General features: G+C 44.7%; 1 protein-coding gene across 1 annotated transcript in view; it reads left to right on the top strand.

Moving 5' to 3' along the window:
* The window catches only part of trps1 (trichorhinophalangeal syndrome I), a 113,280-nt gene that overhangs the window by 44,138 nt on the left and 44,771 nt on the right, over positions 1–24,371 (top strand). The window contains exons 4-5 of the mRNA XM_036555279.1: positions 1,438–1,733; positions 1,776–2,095. Coding sequence (XP_036411172.1) covers positions 1,438–1,733; positions 1,776–2,095 — 616 coding nt within the window. The remainder of the gene's footprint in view (positions 1–1,437; positions 1,734–1,775; positions 2,096–24,371) is intronic.

The raw sequence follows: 24,371 nt of genomic DNA on the forward strand, positions 1-24,371 counted from the left end.
TGTATTTGTTTGGAAATTCAGTTTTATACTCTTGTTACAGCGACATGGCTAAAATTAAGATGGAAATTAGAGTAGAGTTTAGTTATTTGTTTTTGTATTTCTAGAAGGAAATATATTCCCTTTAAGTCAAGCAAGACCTTGCCTGTCACTCAAAGTCATAAACTGGAATCATGAATATTTTTAGTTCTCCATAAACAGTCCTGTTAGAATGCGTATGTGGGGGACATGATTTCTAATATCCTGTGCTGTGATCATCTCTCAAGATTTAGTTGGGATTTTAGCAAATGATTGCACTTTTTCAATTTTGTGCTGCTTCCTGATATATGTACAGGTTACTGAAGGATTTGTGCGAATCATTTTCCATCACAGTGTACAGTATCTAAGAATTTGTCTGATAATAAGGTGGCACAGAGGAGAGGAAATTACACCATTTCTTGTGATGGTATTTGAGAGTCATGCCTGCAACATGTTAGCTTATTTGTGAAACAGTTTGAAAAGTGTAGCCTCACCTAATGATAATCAGGACTGGTCTCTATGCCTTAAGTCCAGCACAGCAGCTATGGTAGAAACCAACCAGCTGATACAGTGTTCAGGCACCAAACAGTGGAATTCTGAGGGTGTTTGTAATGGCTCAACATGTCCCATGTCTTCTGCAAGTTGAAAAAGGCAATGCTATGCAAAGGTGAAGTGCAGGGTTTCATTCTCCACGACCTGCTCTTTCCCGATGTCAGCCCATTGCATGCAACAGTTATTTACCATTATTTTTTTGAGCTTGGAAAATTTCCTCCACCAGCCTGATAATTGTGACACGGGCATTGTGTACTGTGAGACCCGTGCTTCTGTCTTCCATTTTGCTGTGGGAATTGTTAGTCATATGTAATGTAACCGTTTTTTTCTTTTCAAAGAGGGCCATACTCAGGGATTCACTGTGCTAGAATGGCCATGAGCCCATAATGTGCAGGACCACAAGCTGGGAACTTTGGCATTTTCCCCTCCTGCTGTCCTAAGAGTACAGTTCTTTAATTCTTGAACATCTCATTTGTTTTCTCTTAACTCTAAAATGGATTTGTGCTCCATGCAAGTTGAAGAGAACAAAAACAGAAAGGTGGTTTCTAAGGGAAATTGAAGACTGATCATTTATTAAGTGTATATGGTGCAGTTGACCAAATGTCATTACTGAGATCATGCATATTTCTCTTGTTAATAGGCTGTTGTGAGACTGGGTTGTAATGCAGATTTTTCTTCATGCTACAGTTTCCATTATTGTATTTTGTGTGTGTGTGTGTGTGTGTGTGTGTGTGTGCGTGTGTGCTTATGTGCACGTGCATGCGTGTGTGCATGTGTGCGTGAGCACATGCTCTCTGTGATCGTCTCCTTTGGCCTTGTACCTGCTAGAGGCGGGGCTGCTAACCTCTCCCCCACTGCTCTGATCTGCAGGAGGGTCCACGGCTGCTGCAGGTGCCGTCACTGCAGCTTCACCGCAGCGGACACCGCTGCCCTGCTGGAGCACTTCAATACCGCGCACTGCCAGGACGCGCTGGACCCCTCTGCTTCCTCTGCCCCCACCAACGGATGCTCTGCCCCCTCCAACGTCAGCATCAAGGAGGAGAGCAAGGGAGACCTGAAGCTCTACAGCCTGGTGCCCCCGGAGGCGCGACCAGCCGAGGGCGGGGCGGGTCTGGAGATAGTAAAGAGGGAGGCGCTCGACGAGAAGGAGCCACTCAGGGAGAAGGGCTGGGGGGAGGCGGCGGGGGCAGGAGGAGGAGCAGGAGGAGGGGGCGGAGAGCAGGCACGGGGCCTGCTGTGGGTCCCCAAGGACAGGGCCGTGGATATCCTGAGGGGAAGCCCGCTGCAGTATGGCCAGGGTGCCTTAGGCTTGCTCAATGCTGTGGCTGTCTCTCAGGAGACGCACCAACCGAAGGCCACCGTGCCGAGGGAGTCCCCCGGCCTGGTGTTTGGCCTGGGCACTGATGCCAAGGGCTTCCTGCAGGGGGCACCCCCGGGTGGAGCCGAGAAGCCCAGTCACATGACACAGCAGTACACCACCACAACAGACAGCAAGTCCAACAAGGAGGAGTCGCAGTCACTCCTGCGGGTAGGACACTCTTCCTTTTACATCCTCTCCACTGTTCACTCAATGTTCTTTCCTTATAGCTCAGAGGGTTTTTTTGCCTGTTTTGGTATTCTCCATTACAAAGAATAACAGCAGTTAGGTTTTGGAACACTCTCATTACTAGGGTCATTTTAATCAAGCATGCATGTGAGTGGTTAAAAAGTCTTATCATAGAAATTCAGGTGTGGTTGTGGTCACAGTGGCACAGAGAGTTCAAAATCTGGGGTGTTTTATCCTCACTGAAAACAACTGTGTTCCACCTGCGCTTCCCCCGAATGAACATCTTTGGGTGCCTTGACGGGAGAGCTTTTTTCCTTCTATCTCCCCGTCTGTCTTGTCGAAGGTATTTCAGACTTTTTGTATGCGTTCCCCAAAGCTGAAGTTTCTGGCTGTTCCATCACACTGTTACAATGGCGGTGCAGGAACACACAGGGGCATGGAGGTACGTCACCAGCCAGACCGATCTAATTGAGACATTGTCTCTAGCCTCCCAGTAGTGCAGCCATAGCTGTGTACACATCTTTCTGATGGGGAACAAGGAAGAATAATTTGAAAAAAACAACCCCTCGGCTCAAAGAATACAGATCGCGTCTGCACACGAATAACCCTGCATCGAAAGCTGACTCTGTGCGGTTTGGGACGTAGGGGTATTGGATGGTACTTGTGTTGGGTTACAGAGTTTGTGTTCGTCCAAGTGTCCGGCGGGGTGATTTTATGTGCTGCCATGCCTGCCCATAACTCGGCCTGTCTGCATAGCCACACACACAACACAAGGTAATAATAAGCAATATGATTCAGGTGGGGCCAGGTGACTGGGCTCTGCACACAAAAGATCATACATTTTTAATGGAATGAGCAACACCACAATTTATCTGGCTGTGGAAATGGCAGTGCAGTTTTGCAGTATGATGTATTTTGTGATGTATTTTGTGGTTGCGGTCAGAACAATGATACGTATACGTCAGTATAGCATTATAATAGCAGTGAAGTGTGGCCTGTCACTGGTTAGCCACCACTGTGAGGATGACTGGAGAACAAACCTGTCCATCTTCTCCAGGGTTTCCTGTGATTGGTGGAGTTGGAGGCTGCTGCAGCAGCCTGTCAGAAAGAAGAGTGCCTAAACTCTGTAGAAGAGCTACAGCTGGCTCCTAGGTTTGAAGTTAAGAAACAACAGACATGGAAGGCTGACTTGCCTCATTAAGTCAAGAGTTTCGTGAGTTTAAAAATGTCCAAGCCGTGTTTAAAGTGTCAGCATGATTCGATTGGAGATGTGGTTTATTTCTGGGCTGCCTTAGTTCTTATAGGTTAGTTTGCTTTCAGAACAGAGGAGGGTTGTGCCGCATTTGCAAGGAATTGAAGAATATTTTCACAAACATCCATACATGTATGCCTTTGCGGCACATGCTTCCTTAAAGGTTAACCTTTAAAGGAGGCTTATTGATAATCTCTTCTTGAAATAGACTTAATTAAGACTGTTTTGACACAAAGATCAAGGCTTGGTGTATTGTATGTGCTGTGACTGTTTCCTAGTCTGGTCACATTGTGCTAAATCACTTACACTAAGAATGTGTAGATACAACAAGCATTAGGACTGCTCACTTCCCTCATGACCGTGGATCCAGGAATGACTGAAGCCAAAGTGTAATAAAAATGGATTTGTGATCGTCACATGAATCTGCCTCCGTGGCTGTGCCTCTCAGTGTCTGGTGCATCTCCTCTCTCCCACGGCATTCTGGGAGACCCTGGCAGGAGAAGGCTGTAGGAGTGGCGCCTTGCGTGGTTAAGTCATTATCTAAGGCGTGCCTGGGAGTGTGAGAAACGTCGGGGTGGAGGTGGAGATTATGGTATAACCTTCAGGAAATGTTGAATCAGATCTTGGGACGGCCCTACGCGCTAAGACGCAGGAAAGCTCTGAGGTTTCTATGTCCTTCGTCACAATATTTTTCAAGTTACTAAGATCATGCTGATGATTCATGGCTAGAAAAATAATGTGGGCAAGGCAGGGAGGGGTGGGAGCTGGACTCCTGAAAGCCAGTCTTGTGCTCAGATGGTATGGAATCTTATCACGCACAAAGTGTTGCTTAATATTGTGCTCAAAAGCACAGATCTGAGCTGTGTAGTTCTGTTGAGATACATGTCCAATATGTCCAGTGTAAACAAGAAAACAACAAAAAGGTTCACTTTAGATTTTAGGTGCAATGTCTTTCTGCTTTGAAGTGAAGTGTAGTTTCTGCTGATTTGCCAAGGCACTAATGCTGGGGAAAATAATTTAAGCAAACTCACAACCAGTCCACAAACTCATTTAAAAAGGGCTGGGGTTTGTCATGAAAGTGCACAGATGTTCAGCAAAGGCAGAGGTGTGCTGCATGACCTGGTTGGGGAAACAAACAGCAGTGAAATGCACTCTGCACAAAGAGTATGTTGCCATTGTTCTGTGTGAACCTCTTTATTGCATGTGTAATTGCCTGAAGCATAGTGTGCCTTGGTGCTCACACACAGCGAATCTGAAGCTCAGCTTCCCTCTGTCCCTGGGAGTCTGTGTCTGTGAATATCTGGCTGCTCTGAGCCCCTGTGAGTCTCTGTACTGCTGTCTGTGAATCTTGTGCTGCTCTTAGTCCCTATGAGTTTCTGTGTAACTGTCCCTGTGTCTCTGTGCAGCTGAGTCTCTGTGATGCTATTGGTGTGAGCGCTTCTGTGAGAGTCTCTGTGCTGCTCTCTGTATAAATCTGTGTTAGTGCTAGTGAGCTTGCCAAATTGTGCATGATCTTGGGAAATGATCTACCATCAGCAGCGGTTAAGTTCTGGATTCTACTTGCCTGCCTCCAGCTAGTCTTGGGCGACTCTTCTGTCTCACTGACACTCCCCAGCTAGACCCTCTGCTGGTGTGAAACGTGCCCACACCATCACCTGTGATCCTCAGAATGGTCAACACAGGGCGCAGAGATGACTGATGACATCAGAAAGGGCTGCTGACATCAGAGCATTGGTGGTTGCTTTAAATAGTAGTTGAGTTACTGCTGAGCTCGATTCATATGGACACAGGACAACTCTGTAAGTGTTTTTCCCAACTGGAGCAACCCTAATTTCAGGAGCAGGCACCTAGTGTGTCATTTTTAACATTTATGTAACCTAATAGTCCCTTTGAGATTAAAAAGAGGCAACAATATTTATGTATTTACAGCTCCCTATACAAAAACATTAGTACAAATACTGGACAGTTGACAGGGTCCGTTATGTTTTTTGTGCACTGAATTTTATATTCGTAAGGGGACATCTTTTAGATGGCTTTAAAAAGTAAAGAAAGAAAAATAAAAAGCTGAGTTTTAACAAAGACTTTTTTAGACAACTTGGTAGCATATTTGTAAAACTACACAGAAAACCACTTGAATGCACATCTGCTGCCCATTCAACAGAAGTGATCTGTCTACTCGCATGCTGCTTCCTTCAAGGATGTGATTAGGGATAGCAGCGTGTATCGCCCTCTTTCAGAGAGGAGACGGGAAGCGATCGGCTTTGCTCCACTAACAGAATCCTGCCTTGGGCTATTCTCCTCACATATTTCCCCAGGTTCTCAAGACATTTTACTGCACTCATGAAAAAAAAGAATGAAATTCTCTAGACATCTTCCTGCAGGCATGAGAAAAGGAAAAGAGTCCAGGCTGTTTCTTGTAATCAATAATTCCTGTGTAAGACATAAGGTAATCCGCGAGGAGTGCTAAAGTGTGTCTCGCACTGAAAAAGCTGCAGTAATCAGTTAGGCCTCGCTCCTTCACCTGTCAGGCGGGTCATCTGGGAGGGGCTCCGGGTCTTTGGGAATGAGGTTCCCAGGGAGAGACGTGCTAAAGCAAACGTAAGTGAGACACATGTCCGGGAGTGTGTAAGCTGACCAGGGCAAACCAGAATTGATTTAATCTGCCCTTAGTGCCATGGCCAAGGGGGGGAAGGAGTGTGTGTCTGTGAGTTGTTAGATCAGGCTGACCCCCCCCCCCCCCACACACACACACACACACACACACACACCACTGCCTGGCCCATTCCTCTGCAGAGCCTTCAGGCTCTGTCCAAGTGCTGCTTTAGTTGCCGCGATGCACTGGAGGCGCCTAACCCCAACCTCTCTCCCGACAGCTTGCATATCTCCTGATGAAGTCTCTAACCCACTGGTCAGATGGCAACCTATTAAAAACCGTCAGCTTACATGAGAGAGGTGCATGGCAGTCCTTGCAGAGAGTCGTGGCATGGATGCCCTACTGGACGCATCAGGAACAGTCCACAGCAAGGCCTAGTGAGGGTGGCTCCCCTCATTTCCCCATCTCTGCACTGAACTCTGAGAGCATTGCATTGCATCATACTTTTCATTGTACTTTACATATCAATACTTATGTGTTGTAAACATGACCTCTGTGTCTTTGGGCCAGTCTGTCTTGAAGCCCTCTTACATGCCCTATGTGTAACAAACAAAAAACATTACACCACAGCTCTTATATATCTCTTATATATATCTCTTGCCCTTTTAAGTTGGACCCCTGTTTAGCCGCACAGCTGTTGAAAAAATCCTCCAGGCTTCATAAGAGAGAATGTGCAGCCCCATTTCCTTGCTTGCAGTTAATTGTAAATTTGAATTTACAGTCTTTCCATATGCATATACATACATGTAGTCTGTGAATGCATTCTCAATCTTAAAACTATAATTCACAATGAGTTTAGCTGCTGGTGTATATTGTTTCATAACAAGCAAAAGAGATCATTCAGCTCCTCCCTGTAACTGAATATCAATGATGGTGATCATGTCCCATCCACAGAGCTGAACGAATCAGCAATCACTCTGGATATGAACTGCCTCTGTGTTACGTCTGAAATCAGAGCCCTAATTATTTGAATCAGTTTGAATCAGACTTGTGTGACTGATTTGGGAGATTAACAGAACAAAGCCATCAGGAAAAACGTTCAGTGGTTAGTTTCCTGTCAGCATTAATGCCATGTGCCCCTCAGAGACCCCACCCCATATGAGCTTACACACGGTGGCTGGCTCTGAGCGTAAGAGAATGCAGTGATTTTAGACACCACTCTGCAATGCCACAATGTGAATGAATGACCTTATTGAAGTTGTGCGATGATGAGAGCATAGAGTGTCTGCATAGGGCATGCCAGCATGTTGTTGCAGTGAGAGGTTGTCCTCAGAGAGAAAGACAACAGAAAACAATAAGTAAGAACCTGCCATGGTCCACCATAGCTAAATGGTGTATTGTCACATTCTGGCTGGACACATATTTTGCCTCAACCTTAAATGAGGTTATATGCAAGAGAATACACATGGTGGCCTTGTCCTGTTTTGACCTCACTGTCTGTTGAAGTGAGATGGGTTTTTTAGGTCTGTCGTTCTTGTGAAAATATACATATCGACTAACAGTGATACTTGAGCGAGCACTGTAGGTGGGCTCTGAGTGGAGTTGACTGGTGATGCATTTACGGATGAAGGTCTGCCAAGGTGACGCAGGGCAGGGGCGGTGAAGGGAGCTTGGGCCCACGACTAAACGTAAGAATCGGCTAGAACAGGGGGCCGCTGCCTCTGTACCCTCGCCCCCATCCCGGCACACTCACACACTTGCTTTCCATCACCCATGACCAAGCTAAGTTCATTCACTTCCCTCAAAAACAAGAATACATCAGCTAATAAATAAAAAAGTTTCCCTGTCTGAGTGGATATAGGCAGATTTTTTGCTGAATAATGCAACACACATTAAAGAATAATACTTCTACTAATAATAGCAATTACTGTAGTGTTACAATAACTACCACTGCTACTACTACCACTATTAATGCTACTAATAATAATAGTTTGACTAGTTTGACAGTTTGAATGATAATAATAGTTGGACAGCTATGATGTATTTTAGCTGAAACTCCTAAAGCATCAGGTTAGACAGATATAGTCAGACACATTCAGCAAACAGAACAATGCTGCTTTGTTTTCAGGAGGCAGGATGACCTCTATAATTTTATTCCCTGGTGGTAAACCGCCAAAGTTTCTAACCCTGTGTCAGTCTCTGAGCATATCTGTCGGTCATAGTTACACACAACTGCACATGTTAACTGTTGGTCATAGCTGTATGTGACCACACATGGTAACTGTTGGCTGTAGTTACGTACGATTGCACACAGTGACTGTTGGCCATAGTTACACGTGACCACATATGATCACTCTTGGTTGTAGTCACACATGACCGCACTTGGGCTCCATGGTTATGGGCCCCACACAGTGTTTGCAGATGCCTTTTAATTACCAGGGGGTCAAACCCTGGGGGGAGGAAGTAATAATAGTTTTTTAATGAAGGAATACTTAAATGCAACTCTGATGTAATACTGTGACATATTGAATTAAAAATATTGATCAGGTCTACACCATTCTACAGCAAACATAATGCAGATTTTTTTAGCTACATATTCAGTTTGACTGAAAGTGTTTGGGAAGTTTTTGTTACTTAAAATTATTTAAAGTTGGTATGAATAATTTTGAAAATCATGGAATTCTTGCTCATAACAAAAATAAGCAACACTTCCTATGTTTTACAATTCAGGTTAAGAACAGAGAACTTTGATATAGATTAGATTTGGAGTCGATTCTAGGCTAAATATAGAATGAATTGCTGGATAAGGCAACATCAACATCTATAAGTATGGGCTAGCCGCAGGCCCCTGGCCCCAAAGAGGTATAATTATATATGAACTGGTATATGGTCTGACAGACTTGGAGTCCTTCAGTTTCTTTTTGTTTCATGGGTTCATTTAGTAATCTGTTTTGCAAATGTTGTCCCTGCTGAGTCTGTGCTGTTTGACCTTGACTGCTGTATGAAATGCAGAAGGAATGTAAGTATAGATGGTCATCAGCATCCTGGCCGGTGTGATCAACAGCTGTGCTTGGCCATGCTATAGTGTCTGACGATTAAACCTCCGCTGTCCGCCATCGGTCCAGTCTGTCTGGGCTCCCAACCCCCTGTTCAGAATCCTCTGGACTAGGTCAAAGTAAATCTAACAGTGCTGCAAAAAACACCTGGTTTGGCTCTCTGAGAACTGAAACACTGAGTGTGTTTGGTCAGACGAAATCCAACATCCATCAGCCTGTCTCGTATGGACCATTGCCTTGCCGTGTGTAGTGTGCGCTGGGAACGTCACGATAAAACAATTTCCCCGGGGTTAATGTTCAAACACTTACCAACTTCCTCTCAAAAATTTGAAATTAATTTCAAGCTCCAATGAAATATACATTTGTATGGTAAACCACCTATCAGTATTCATAGGATGGCCTTCAGAGTGTGTTTATTTGTCTATGAGTGAATTTACGCAGGTGGAGAGGTGCAATTTCAGGGGTTGAAGGCCATATAGTAAACTTGAGGCTTGTCTTAAAGGGGCAAAACCAGTCCCTGTCCTTGCTAGTTATGTCATGCGATGGCGTATGATGAAACTGCCTACCATTTGTTGCGTGATGCTAAGTATTTTTTTTTCCTGTTGTGTGTAATGGCCAAGCCTGGAGAGGGATGTGGGCACAGTGTGGGAATGTTCCAGAAAACAAAGGACAGAGAGTGTAAAGTGTAGAGGAGCTTGGCTGAGACTGAAGCGGATGGAGCCAGGATGGTTGTCAGGTGAATGAAACCAAATGGTGATGCCATGAGGTGTGTCCCGTGTGACAAAACCTGTGTCTGGCTTTTATACACTCTGAAAGTATTTCAGCATTAATTGGGCAAACACTATTGCCTCTAACAGTGTCTGCTAAGCCGAAAAAAAATGATCTCATGTTATAATAGTTACAGTTTTGATGTTCATTTTTATGGCGGCTTTTTTTGTATCTCAGTGCCTTGGAGGGTTTGTCGCTATATTTCATGTGTAAGCAGCTGTAATCAGGGCTTCACCGCATTCTGGCTTTATTGCCCTGCACTGCCTGCTTCGTTCTCTGGAGAGGGAAGTATATGTACTTTTATTAAGGTCTTTACCGTGAACACACAATTAATTTGGAAAGGTCTTGGGCTTCAAAGCAGGAGCGAATGTGAGCACAATGTAAATGAATTACAGCAGAGACGGCAGCGGTAAACAAAATGTCCGGTTAAGTAGGATCTGAAATGAAATTCATTAAACTTGCCACAGTTTACATTTTCACATGTAGCTTCTAATTATATTTAGTGACAGCCATTTTGATAAGCTGCACTGTTTGTAGCCTGGACAGTAATGTATTGAATTACTACCTGATTCTTTTTTTTTTTGCCCCCGTGTTCGACTGTTTTGCTTCTTTTCTTCATATTGTTGTGGATCCGGGGAGGATTTCTTGAAAATACTATACAGTCCACTTGCTTATGCATGCTCTTGATAAACTGTAAAATATGATTTAACAGACGAATTGCAAGTATGCAAACAGTGTTTTTGCATGATAAATGAAAATAAGTGTAATTTTAATACTGTCTGCTTTATACAAGGCAGCTGCATTTGTTTTTCAACAGACTGCACAGTTTGCAAACAGTAAATCCTTCAGCTTTATACATACCTCATAATTATCAAAAATAAAATGTGACAGATGTAATCCAGGATCAAGTTTCCATTGCCTGAAAGCTAATGGAAGCTTCTGAAACTTTATAGAATCTTCCAACACCTGTGTTAACACTGGCTGTAAAAGAAGGGTATGCACAGGAGTAATCCATTAGAAGCATTCGCCATTGCAGTTAAAGTCTGATAGCTGTCCGCGGATTTCGGGGTCATTAGCCTCTACAAGTCAGCTGAAGGCTGTAAAAATGGTCATGTGGAGCTGAACCTGCTAGATTCAACAATCTATTATCACCACGGTCATGGCCCGGGGGTGGGTTCATCTTGCCAGGGGTTAGGAATGGGGGACAGTTTTATCAAAGGGTGCTGTGCAAAAAGTGCCTTGGGGAAAGGCAAGGATCAGAATAGTTTCTTTCATCAAGACTGTCAGCTGTCCACAGGATAACCTAATGTCTCAAATGTAACTGATGGACTTTGGCTGTATGACCCTGTAATTCATGGCAGGCTTTTCAAAGAAGACGCCAGAACCCACAACACAGAGAGAAGCTGTACCTTGCATGTCTTAAGCTGAGGATACACACACCTCATGATCAGTCAAAAACCATTGGTGGCTGTCCATCACCTGTAATTGTTCCTCACATAGCCTGTAGTCGCTACCGTTGATGGTTGTTGTTCCCTATTCTTGACTTGAAGAATCTGCATCAGCTGTTGGTGGGAGCATTTATTAAAGGATGCTGTCAGACTCTGACTGAATAAACTATTTGGGAAGCTCAATTGACTGGTGTGTGTGTGTCCATCTTTGGTGATGCCTGAAGCTAGGTGTTGAGCTTCTCAGACATGCTCATCCACAGTGCAGTTGGCACCAGAAGGTAGATTGGTTTTAAACTGTGGCTGTCATGTGTCCCCTGATCTTGTTGTCCTTGTTGAAACTGAGGGGAATATTTGCATGTTTTCAAATGTATAATGGCGTATTTTGACTGCAAACCATGGTTCTATAAGCTGAAACGTTTAAGCATGACAGTGATCCAAAGCCCACATCCTGGTCCACAAAGAAGTGGTTAATGGAAGCATTCCCATCAGAAGTAAGCCAGTAAGAAGGATGTTCCATCAATTAATTTTTTTTCAGGCGCATGAGTGTATTCCTCAGGTATGAACACGATGAAAATGAGGCTGAGAACTCCAGCCACACGTGTCTTATCAGAAGGCACTGGATTTGGTTTATGAACGTCTGGACCCCGGGCAGTCTCTGGGTCAGGCCAGGTGGTCCTTTGAGGAAGTGGGGTGGTTGCCAGGCTCTGACTTGGCCATTTTCCCTGGTGATGATGAAAGGAGTACTTCCATCTGATCAGAGAACAGTAAAAAAAAAATCACAGTGCTCAGATCCAGTTGCCTGAATATTTATATAAATTTGACACTTTCCTGTTTCTGCCTAGCAGGGTTACACTTCCTTTATGGCCTTTTCCCAAAATGCTGTGCGCGTGCTGGAGATCAGACCTACGTACGGGAGAGCGCTGCAGGTGAGCCTCTGCCAGACTAGTCCAGACAGCTTTCCCCCCCAGCCACAGCCCTGTACTGAAATGAGTCAATTTGGCATGTTAGGAAGGAGAGGGTTTTTATTGCCAGAAATCCATCCTTCCTTTGATAATTTGCCGACGCCTCTGCGGCTCCTTTCAGCAGCCTTATCAGTCATACGGCGCAGTCACTCGGTTGTTTCTTTTGAGCGGTTTCCAGCAGGCGTGTTTTCATTGATTGATGTCAGAGTTTGTCATTTCCTCAATGAATGGAGTTTTTCCAGTATTCCATTGGATGAAAAAAAAAACAGCAAAAAGGCGTAAGAAGGGGAAAATTAGTGTGATGCAGAGTTTTCATTGTTGTCGTTTCAGTCTGAATAAAAATCACGCGGGTGAGGACAAATCTGTCCCTTTTGGATAGCAGACCAGATGAGAAAAAAGACAGTCAGAGACAAACCCAAACACCAGGGCCTGGCCAGACCTATTTCCCAGGAAGCATGGCCCAGCTAGTCAGAGAAGACCTCAGTCAGCATCCAGCTCAGTCCAAAGATTTTTGTCCTTTTTCTCTCAGTCAGTGAAGAAATCAGGTTTAATAAGATACACAAAGTGGAAGGCCATGCCTTCTCTTTCATCCTCTTGACCCCCCCGCCCTTTATGTGGCTGTTGGGGGCTCATTGTACTTTGTGTCCTCCTTGGTGTAACTTGGGGTGTACCCCGCCCCCCACTTCCAGCCCGTCTGCCTGAGAGGATGGTGGGTGTCATCCATTCAGGTGCTGAGTTTTGGCCTTGAGCTGCCATGGGACGGCACTTAAAATGGCTGTGGAGGCCATTTTAAGGAGGGGGGTGGCTCGCTGGAGGACTCTTAAGTGGGTCCCCTCTCTGTGACGGTAGTGGCTGGATTGCAGTGACAGTACTGCTCTGATGTTGTCCTCCTCCGGGTCTGCTTGACCCTGAGACACCAATGTCTGTCCTCCTGGCCTGGCCCTGGCCCTGGCTGCTTATTAAACAATGATGAATAAAAAAAATGCACTCTGCGTCCTTCGTCCATGCAGGTAGCCATTACCTGTCACATTTTCCATTCATTGTATGGTAAAAGAGGTGCAACACCCTATCGGACAGTTGATCTCAGTTTGTTTTCTCAGACAACTGAGACATAAAGCAGCTAGTCTCTGAAGTCCAAAATGTTCAGTTTTTCTGAGCTGCACCAAGGCAGAGAATATGTCTGCACGTGTCCCCTGTGTTTCCTTTTCAATGTGCCCCTCCCCCCCTCATCATGTGTTTATAAAGGCGGTATTGATTAGATGGGCATGTTGCTGCCGGCCTGGGGTACCCCCCTCCAGGGAGAGTCCCGGTTCAGGCCTGGCACCCGGAGCGCTCTGATGGAAAAATGATGGGTGTGGAGTGGCTTTGTAGTGCACTGATTAGATTGTGGTTCAAGTGTGGCGTTGTGCGATCAGGCTGCTGTCAACGCACTCCTCCGAAGTACTAAAGTCTGTCAACAATGCACCTATGTGGAGCCATAAATCTGCTCAAGTGCCACTGAACTGCACTGCACTGAGCATCACAGCCGCACAGCCCTGTGCAGACACGTCCCAGTGTGTGTTTGTGTTTGTGTGTGTGTGTGTGTGTGTGTGTGTGTGTGTGTGTGTGTGTGTGTGATGGTTGTGCTAATAGTGGGCTATGTCTGTTGTGGAGTCAGGAAATGGGAAGCGTTCCTCCACGGCTTGCAGCTGAATTTCGTAGCAGAGTGCCACATTTTATGGGCACCAAAAGAAAAAAAGAGGGACTTCAGTAGTTGCCCCTGTCGGTTGCTATTGCTCCTGGAAATGATGGCGATGACCTCACTGGCTGGTTTCTGCTGTCTGAGGAGGAGGAGTACACTGGGTCGTTTCAGAAACTTTCCAGGACATATTTATTTATTTTTTGTCTGTGAATTGATGGGAAAATTGACCGCTGCCCCTGCCAGGCTGGTGAGGGGGGCTGGGCTAACGCTTGCTGATGTGCTGCCAGGATAAGAAACACTAGCAACCTGCATGAGTGGTGAGATGGAAAAGATCCCTCACAACGTACATTTTGTGAATTTCTGACATCACCACGGAGAGCGTGGTCACTTCCTGTGGTCCAGTTTGGCTTTTTTCCCCCTGAAGCTCATAATGGCTTGTGTGTGCTTAAAGTCTGGCCTGCCCATCCCCACTCTTCTCCTTCTTAGTCTGTTCTTTCCAAACGGGAAGAACAACTGGCAGCACGTTTTCCATTTGAATTCATTAACCCGGAATCCATCCTGCTTGCTGAATTAAACAGACTCTGAAATACGGCCGAAAAATTGATTCAGGCGCTGGGAGGACAATATCAGTACCAGGTGTGCAACGGTTGGTGCATTCGGAAATCCGTCTCCTCTCCCCCTCCCATACTTTTTCACTCATGCACATCCCTGCCATGACCATTCACCATGAGCTTAACTCTGTTATTTCACCCTTAGGGAAAAAAAAAATTATTTTGATAGTGGAATCCCACAGAAAATAAGCCTCACTGGAATTGTTTCTGACCATGATTAGTTCTCGATTTTAATGTTGTTTTTATATGTTAGTAGTACAGTTAGCTTAGCCACATTATACTGTTTCAATATAGCTGGCACAGAACAGTTCTTTAGTTGTCTCTGGTTCTCTAGTTTCGCTCATGTTCCCTCATTGAATCGGTGTGTGTGTGTGTGTGTGTGTGTGTGTGTGTTGGGGGGTTGGGGGGTGGGTGTTTCTGCGTTGAAAGCATTGGGATTAGGGAAATGTAAACATTGGTCAATGTTTTGACGTTGTGAACCTGAATTATGCATGCTATATTCTCTGTGTCCTGTCTGGTCTTACATGACCGATTGCTGTACTTGGAGATCGATGACCATTCTCTGTGGATCAAGCCTCTTGAACAGCCGAGGCGCCATGTCATTCTTATTTTAAGTTTGTCTTTAAGGATCACTGTTCCATCTACATGTCTAGCAAGGTAGATCTAAGCCAGGGCATGAGATGGGTTAGCAGTTTAAAGGGCACCTCAGAATGTCCTCAGAGAAAAGACCAGTAGATTCTCTTACAATTATCCTGCATAATGTAATCTAGCCAGTCTTAAAATGATTCCAAGTTTTCTGGATATGGTCAGTCATTTGAGAAGGCGCTCCAGGGAAAGAGAGGGGATTGATGCACTAAGCAAATACCAAGTTGATTTTCAAGCCCTCAGTATGTCTGACTGTATGTGTTCCTTCCTGTTTCGTTTTCGCACAGAACGAACCTAGCTGTCTGTTAATGCCATGGGAAAACATGGGGGCAGTATGTTTAATTGTTCCTGATGTCCTTCATTCACGCCGAAAAATCAGCATTCAAGGAGCAGGTAGGGGCACAGGCCAACATCGGACCACGGAAGCTTGTCACTTTTGATCGCATCTCTGCGATAATGTCGCCCTCTCGGCCCATGCGAGAGACGGGCAGGTGGGCCTCGTAATCAAAACCAGAAACCAGTATCCCTGCCACCTCATTTATAGTCTGGAAATTTTAGAGAGAGAAAAAGAATGTGTACGTATTTTCCCTGCCCTCTCAGAGTGATTTGAACGTTTATTTAAATTACAGTTTTGATTTGGTGAAGAAAGAACATTGTTAGCTGCGTGTTTGAACACTGAGGAATGGCCACAACTGGTTGGCTACAGACGTCCTTTCTCCTTACTGAGTACTGTACAAGTCACTGACCTGACAAGCATGGGCTGGTTAGAATGCACACCCCTCCCACCCTATTTCTTTTAGGCTCATATTGAATTTAACTTTATGCTGTCTAAGGGGTGGAGCATTCAATCCTCAGTGCTGTAGTCCAAACACAGGCTTGCGTGTAGATGAGTACTTGTATTCAGTGCCCAATTGCAAATGAACATCTGGACGGCATATCGGTTCCATGTGTGAAAATGAGATCAGCACAAATAATGACCAGATTCAATCAGACCTGAACGTAAGACTAATGCAGACTGGTCTTGATTTGTTAGACAGCTGAAATTGGCAGCACCTTCCATAATTAGGGAGCAATTGGCCGAGATTAGACGAGCTTCGGACCCTGACCAATCATTAATTTGGACCCCTCTTCTTTGCCCCCTCCGTCCCCCTCGAATATTTGGTAAAGCACTATCAGCTGTAAGCTATTTGTCAGGACCCCCCTCTCCTACCAGCCTTAATTGTTTTAGACAAACAAGCAAGCTTGTGGCCTAGTCGTTTTATACAGGAAGACATGAATTCTTTGATCCATACAATATTCCTTAGCAGAGCCTTGGAGCTATTTACAGAGGAGATTTATTTGCAGACAGACAGTGGAACAACTGTGCCTGCCTGAAAACCAGTTAATTTTGCAAGGTTTTTCTGCCACTTGAGAAGGGGTAGAAAGCAAGAGAAAAAAGGCAGAGTTTGCTGTGCCTCCAGAATGCTGATTAAATGCGATGCAGGAATCGACAAGGCCGATGTCTTCAGTATGTATTTTTACAACTGGTACCAAACAGACATTAATATAAACATGAATTTTTCAGTGTTTACTTTGCTATAACTTTGTTTCTGAAGTTTATGTTCAGGATGTTGATGGAAGGCATAATTTCCCTTCCCCCCGCTCATGTTTTTACGTGCTGATGTTAGTACAGATTTACAGACAGCTATCGACAGTGAGGGTTGAAAGTGGATTTATCCAAGAAATTGCGTTTGTTGAGGGGCTATCTTGACAACCATATCCATCACATTTGCAGATGTGTTTCTGGGGAGAAAACTGGTTTTGAGCTTTAATAAACCTACAGTAGTCATTATTGATGAATAAAAACCTGGCAACCCAAGCCTACAAACATCATGTCCCTTGTTGGGTTTCCAAGGGAGATGTTGAGAGTTCACTTATGTTCACTTTGTTAACTGTGTTGCTTACTGCCAGCCATGCAGTGGAAGGTGATGGGATTGGCATTCTAGCTGCATTGTGGCTGCATTGTGCATTGTGGCTTTGCATGAAGAGTGGCATAACAGCGTTAAACAAACAAGATCTCCAAATCAAGCCTCTCATCAGATACTGACCCTGGTACTTCCTGATTGGCCGGGGGGCCTTGCGCAACATCAATGTCAACGCCTCAAAATATGTCACAGTGCGCTGACATATCGTTTTCCTTCTTTTGTTGATAATTTAAGCTCTTTATCCTGCTCTCCTTTGGACTACACCCTCTCTTGCTCCTGGCCTTTGATATCTCCACAGGTACTAGCATGCTTTATTGCATTGTTTACCGAGATGGCAGGAAAAGCTCTCGTTATTCTGTTAGACGATTCTACTCTTGCCCTCTACGACCGTGCAACCTCCAGCCCCCCTCCAGCCTCCCTTTGGCTTGGCTTTGTTTGGAGAGGGGCCCCGATATCAGAAAGGGGGAGGGAATTGGTCTTATTATTATTAAAAGATGCTCTTGTGCAGGAATGTGTGCATTAGCGGTAGATTGTTTCCTATTAGAGGCTTAGCTGTGAGGCTGTAGGCCCGAGGCAGGTCCCAGCCTGGTGTTTTTGTTTTGGAACTCCATGGGATCGAGGTTGCGCTTGAGCGGGGGCCCCCGGAGAATGGGCCGCCGCTGCCATGGCAACCCAGAGCCCTCCATGAGCGTGGCCGTGACACAGGAGCACGGCCATTCTGTCATACACACGACACGGGGGGGCGGGATTGGGCCTTGAGAGGCACAAAGGCAACAACATTCCGGGCACTTGGTTTTAAGAGATCCCCGGTAATGAGGGGGTCACAGACATTCCACGCTCGTTGGCATGTGTTTGTCATTTGCCGCACTTAAAAAAAAAAAAAAAAGAAAAGAAGGAAGAGGAACACGGTGTAGGTGGAGCTGAGTGGGTACATTGTGTGGTGACTAGTACGGGCAGTTTGGTAAAACACTTTTAATGGGGTTTCCCTCACGGGCTTGTTGCTGGCTCAAAGTTCGATAGTCACCCTAGTTGCTTGTCACTCACAGTTGTGTTGTGCTCCTCTTTCCAGTGGCGCCAAAGAGCCCAGCGTCTTCCTGTATGAAACTTTCAGATTATGAATTCAGTTTTTTTTTTTTTTTTTTAGATCTGTCTGTCTGTAATTTCTCTGTAATTTGCTGCTTTTTTTCCCTACAGTTTTATGTTTGCAGAAAATTTTCCGCCTTCTTTTTATTTAGGCCTAATTCAAAAGGAGGGGATTTGTCAGTGAGATGTCAAACTGTTACTTTCAGTACAATAGACCAAGTTCTTCCAATGCAAATACTTGCTGTTCATAGTGAATCAACAGATCGTGCCTACAATACATTGTCAAAATTGTTCATAAAAACTGCTGAGGTAATTGTAATCAGGTGAAATATTGTGGCCAGGGTTTGTATATTTTTAGCGTCATCCTGCATTTCTGGCTACTCTGAATTTTGTAATATTTGAGTTCCATCAGAACTCAAAAAATGGAGGGGAAAAAAACAACCAAAACAGGACTGAAAAATGGAGGGGAAAAAACAAAACAGAAAACAGCTGTTGGAATCATTATTAGGGATATCGACTATGGTTTCCCCAGTGCGCACACAGTTTTACAGAGCATAAAGCTTATCAAAAGCGTGTGTTTCAATGCGTATAGCTCTCTTGTTCGCACCCAGCTGACACTGTCAAATCAGTTCAATATTTCAGAACTTCAGACTCCACAGAGCCAAAACAAGCCCCCACAGAAGTTGCTAGAAGCTTGTTAAAGCCGTGCCTAAACAAATGTGCACATATTTCCCAGCATTCTTTCTTGCCGGCGCGCCGACTTGGATGGTGTAAAGGTTCTAAACGTGGTGTTAATTTTCATTTTATTAAAGCCTCATTAGGGACATGTATGTTTTTACAAACAGGTTATTAATCACAGCACATGTTGTGCTTTCCCGTTACTCATGGAGCTTGGCTCAAAGGTCAGGACTACCGCAGGCCTTGCATATCACTCCATTTTCTCACTGCCTATTGGTAGGATTCACCCCATTAAATCTCTCTTTTAATTTTTTAGTCCATTTGTATAGCAGTGTGTGTGTGACTATGGTAATGCATTGTGCGATAGTAGTGTAGGTAATGTTTCACATTTTGCCTGGAGAGGAGCTGTACACATATTTATATCTAGTTAAAGCTGTAAAAATGTTTTCATTTATTAAATATGTGCCAACAACAGAGGGTTCTGTCCGCCAGACCCTGTTTTATGCAATATTAAGAGTGTTAAACATGGGCTGTCCCTTTTTCCTGGCACTAACTTCCCCCTCAGTGCCGCATGTCAGAGCGTGTTCTGGCCGGACGGCATCCGTGTTTGGAATGTCACCTCCACTGATCATGTGACAGGCAGACAGTTATTAACCCGGCTCGTGTTGTGCCGGGTGGAGGAGGGGTGGGGCTGGATGGACACGTAGGCTCTTGCTCGGGGTGCCTGCTAACACGTGTCTGTTGTCCACCTCCAAGAGCCATGGTCCACTGGAGAAGAGCTTTCATTAAGCAAACAGCAGGGGTCGACGCTGATGTCAATGACAGACGGAGGATTCTTCCCACTGTGGGTTTGGCTGTACCTCTTTTCCCATGAAGAAGCACACGCCTGTCACCCCTTGAGGCTGGCACAGATTGCAAACGACAACCAAGTCCCACGTGGAGTGCTGCAGCCATTGCACTTTGGGTTTCATTTGCGTCTTGCAGTCCCTGTGCGTTCCGGAGCATCCTCTGGTTTGAGATCACCTTGGTGGTTTCGCTTTTGCTTTTTTACAAGATGCAAACGAACGCCCATTCAACCCCTTAAGAGCCAGTCAGGGTGGCAATTTATGGAAGTCTGAGCGGGGTGACTGAAGGGGAGTCCAGGTTTGCTCCTCCAGCTGGCGTAGTGTTTGTGTGTCAAAGATTAGGGGCTGTTGGAACGTTGTGGGCACAGATGTGTGTGAGGATTTTGAGTTAATGGACCCATGATAATCTGGCAGGAGAAAATAAGCAGAGGCAGTAGGCTTCACCAGACAGAGGCCTTATTTAACTTCACTGTTGGAGAGAGGAGGGATCAGTGCTGGTGCCCTGCCAACCAGTGCCTCTCACTTTCTCTGACAGGACTTTCAGGAAGAAAAAAAAAAAACAGTTCAAGAGGCCCGCTAACTCCTGCTTCTACAGTGGCACAAGCCTCACCATTGGAAGAACCGAATACTTTATTGTATTCAACCTTATGTATTTCAGAACATTGCTAATTTCTAAAGATCAGTCAGTACATAAATGAGTTCCCCTCCCCTCTGCTGTGTCTTTAGCTCTTACATCCACTAAAGGTCCTCTGAAAAGGAGGGATCAGATGAGAAATCCACATGATCATTTAGTTCCAAGCAGGAAATCTGTGTGAAAGTAAACATTACAGAGCTCCACGACCATGTGGGAAAGATCTCATGGTTTGATGAATTTGAAAAAAAGAAGCCTTAGACTTGAGCTTGCGGAGAAATTCCATTTACGCAGATAACATGTAGTTGTCACATTGAGAAAAGGATAGGAGTATTAAGTATTGTGTTAGGGCCTCTGTCCCTATTCCACTTAAGTGTAATTTTGAATCTAATTATAATCATATGATTATAACAGTTCATCAATATGAACTGTTGTCAATAAAGGCTGCTGCCAGTTTACTGTTTGTAGCCTCTCCACAAAACACACACACACACACACACACACACACACACACACACAGGGCCTTTTCCTCAAAATTCAAATCTGTTATCACTGTGGTAGCTTTTTTCTTGATGAGGCTTCAATTCCTTTGGGTGGGCAGAGTTCAGTTGACTGCTTCATACAGTAGACCGTCATGGTTGCTATGCTCCCTGTGGTGTAGTCACACACACACAGGCACACGTATCCTCACACAAGCACACCACATTCAGACCCATGCAGTCGACACCATTCATGATGAAGCTGAAAAGCAGAACACAGGCAGATGCATGGTTTTGGCCACTCTGTTTTACAGTAGCCGCTACCCTAAGATTAAGGATCTCACTCCAAGCAGAGAAGAACATTTCAGATTGATAGGTTTAGATTTGAGCATGAATTGGTTGTCAGACAGAAAATAATTAACGAGGACCTGGCCTAATGAATGTCAGTCAGACATGGATGACAAGGGGAGGATGAGCCAAAATCATGGATCACACGTCACAGCACAGGTTCAGTAATGACAAGTGCATTCGTACAGCCAGGCTGTCCTCATGAAGTGACACATTGACGGACAGGATCCCAAAAACAAACGAAAAAAATCTGTTTGATTAAGACGGGGCTTCCATGCAACCACCGAGCACTCTGACAGAGCCACGCCATGATCACAGATCTGCAGAGTGCACTCATTCCATCTCATTTAACAGGAGAGCGAGGGGGCAATATTTAGCCTGAAAGGATGGGAAATAGGTTTAATTCTAATCAGGGTCCTCTAGTCTCCCTTCAGGTCAGTGAGACCTTTCGACAGGTCAAGTGTGTCCAGGTTCAGAAAGTGCTTGATCCAAGCTCCCATGGGGTCGGAATTTGGTGAGGCTGGCGTGTGCCTGTGCAGCTTCTCTCGGAAGGGTCATTTCCCATGCTCGGTCCTGGTGACCACTGCTATCGCCTCCTCCTGGCTCAGAGGGCATGTTTAATAGCTCAGAGGGAGTATTTTTACCATGCATGGCTGTTGCCGTATAAACAGATGGGTCAATAATAAATTTGGTTTGTGAGTTGTAATGTCAGCAGCTTTCAGTGGTGTGAATGGGTTCATCTGCCCTCTCTCCTTCACTCCCTCACCAAGCTTTTTCCTGTCTGTGCACGTTGCCCAGATCAAAGGTGCATCCTGTTTTGAGGAGGCTGGGAGAGACTGCGTTTAAAGGCCATTTTCCCGCCCCCTCTTCCCGCATTTCTGTTGCAATTGCATTTTGAAAACGCACATGCTGGCGCGAAATTCCGTGGGGCGGGGACATTCTTGATCCAGAGAGCTAACAATGGTGGCCTCGGAGGCCCGTTTCCATGACAACAGACTGGATTACGAGGTGGCAGGACGCGCTCCCACTCTGGCCACTGGGGGCGGCGGGCGGAGCTAAAGTGGAAGCTGCGCTCATTATAGGTAGATCCGGCTGCTCTCCCAGTCCCGCACTCGCGTACCTGTGTCCAATTAGCCTCGGAAACAAATGTTTCTCTCCCCCCCCTCCTAATGGTGGCTGGTGCACAGATTACATTAAGTTGCAGGGGAATTTATTAACGATGGGTGGGGGAAAGGGGCATGTGGTCAGGGAACAGGGATGATGGGTACCAGACGCCGCTGGCTTCTCAGCGTTTGCCTTCCTTTCATTAAAAAGGAACTATTTCTCACCAAAATGGTGGCCCAAATTGCTGTGCTGGAGGCCACCTACTGGAGGTTATTGGCAAAACTTGCCCTCCGTGTTACAGGGCAGTGGCTGGGGCAATCAGTCAGGTTCCCACCTTCCACCTAAATGAGGTTGACGTCCGAACAGCCTTCATTGGCACTGTGTTCCGGTGATTCAAAGGGGTAAACACGCACTCACAGTGCTGCACCACAGTGAACCGGTATCTTGGCAGTTTGTCCCCGCTGGAACGGGGACTCTCCTACAGTTCTGCATCCCCATCGCTGTATTTGGGTTTATTTGATCAGAAGGAAGAGTTCCCCCTACTGGCCCAACAGTGGCATTTCAAACAACGTTCAGGCCTGGTCATTCTTATTACATTATTGGCATTTACCAGACGATCTTATCCAGAGCGACGTACATCAGTTACAGTTTTTTTACAATGTTATCCATTTATACAGCTGGATATTTACTGAGGCAAAAGTCAGTTATGTACCTTGCCCAAAGGTACAGCAGCAGTGCCCCAGTAGAGAATCAAACCGGCAACCTTTTGGTTACAAGTTCTTAACCACTATGCTACACTGCACAGTACCTACACAGATCGTATGCCTGTCACAGGTATTATTATCTTGGAAAAGGAACTGATTTATATTTGTTTTTATTCAGAAACACTAAAATGGATGGGGTTTTTCACTATTAACATCAGATTATTACGTATGTACAGTTCATATTTTTATATTTCTCTATTTTTAAATTCATATATATATTTATATTTCTATTTTTTAATTTATATTTTTATGTCTTAGAGGGGGTGCAATGAAAACAGGCCTTGTTTCCTGCTGTTCTGTGAGTCTGTCTCTTTTAAATATATAAAAAAATAAATAAATAGACAATTTTCCCCATTACTCGCAGCAAATGAAGAAAGAATCTTTTTTATTGTTTCTGGATATATTCAAATCATCATGCATGTTTTTCAGCCAGTCAATACACCCTTCTCCTTCCTGGTGCATTTAACCACAGCATTTTATTCAATCTTGGACTTGATTGTCTTAATCTATCTCTGACCTCTGTAATTAGAATTGGCTAAGTCAATTATAGCATGTGACAACGAGTTTTGAAAATCTATAATCAGACTAAATGAATTCATTCACATCAGGGCTGGGGTAGTGAATAGGCCGGCTTTCATAATGATTTATCTTTTATTCATGGTCACATAAAATCTCCTGAATCTCCTAAACTCCTAATATGGAAACTCAGTAGTTTGAATTCCACCTATGATGAAGTTGGCCTTGTTTTTGTTTTATTTCACACTTCACACCGCTAGAATGAACGTAAGCATCACTAAACACTGAGTTATTGTCATCATCACCATCAATTAGAGTATACCACACAGGCTAGCATCCTAAGATAGTTTTGAAGTTCAGTACAGAACCTGTGCAAGATTGTGTACCTTTGTATGTTCCAAAGAGTTAATGAATTGATGAATAATTGAATGCAAAAGTGTGTGTGTGTATGTATGTATATATATATATATATATATATATATATATATATATATATATATATATATATATATATATATATATATATATATATAATTTTCTCATCCTAGCCTGGAGCTGAGTAAAATCCTTGGCTTTTCTCAGATTCATCAACCATCAAGCTGCCCCCATATCTCAGCAGGCTGTGACTGCAGAATACAGTGCAGTAGTGGATTGTGGCACAGATTTTTGTGCTTCTCCAGTGTTTATGTATGCACACAGCTTGCTCTGTAGAAGGCAGTGTGAATGTCGAGTATGTTCAACAGTGCTCATCAAATGGAGCAAGTTATCATCAGGCTCTGCACCTCACTTTTTTAGGGAAACAATACTGCACTTTTGTAGTAGTACCAAAA

Source organism: Megalops cyprinoides, chromosome 21 (assembly GCF_013368585.1).
Source record: "Megalops cyprinoides isolate fMegCyp1 chromosome 21, fMegCyp1.pri, whole genome shotgun sequence".
NCBI lineage: Eukaryota > Metazoa > Chordata > Actinopteri > Elopiformes > Megalopidae > Megalops > Megalops cyprinoides.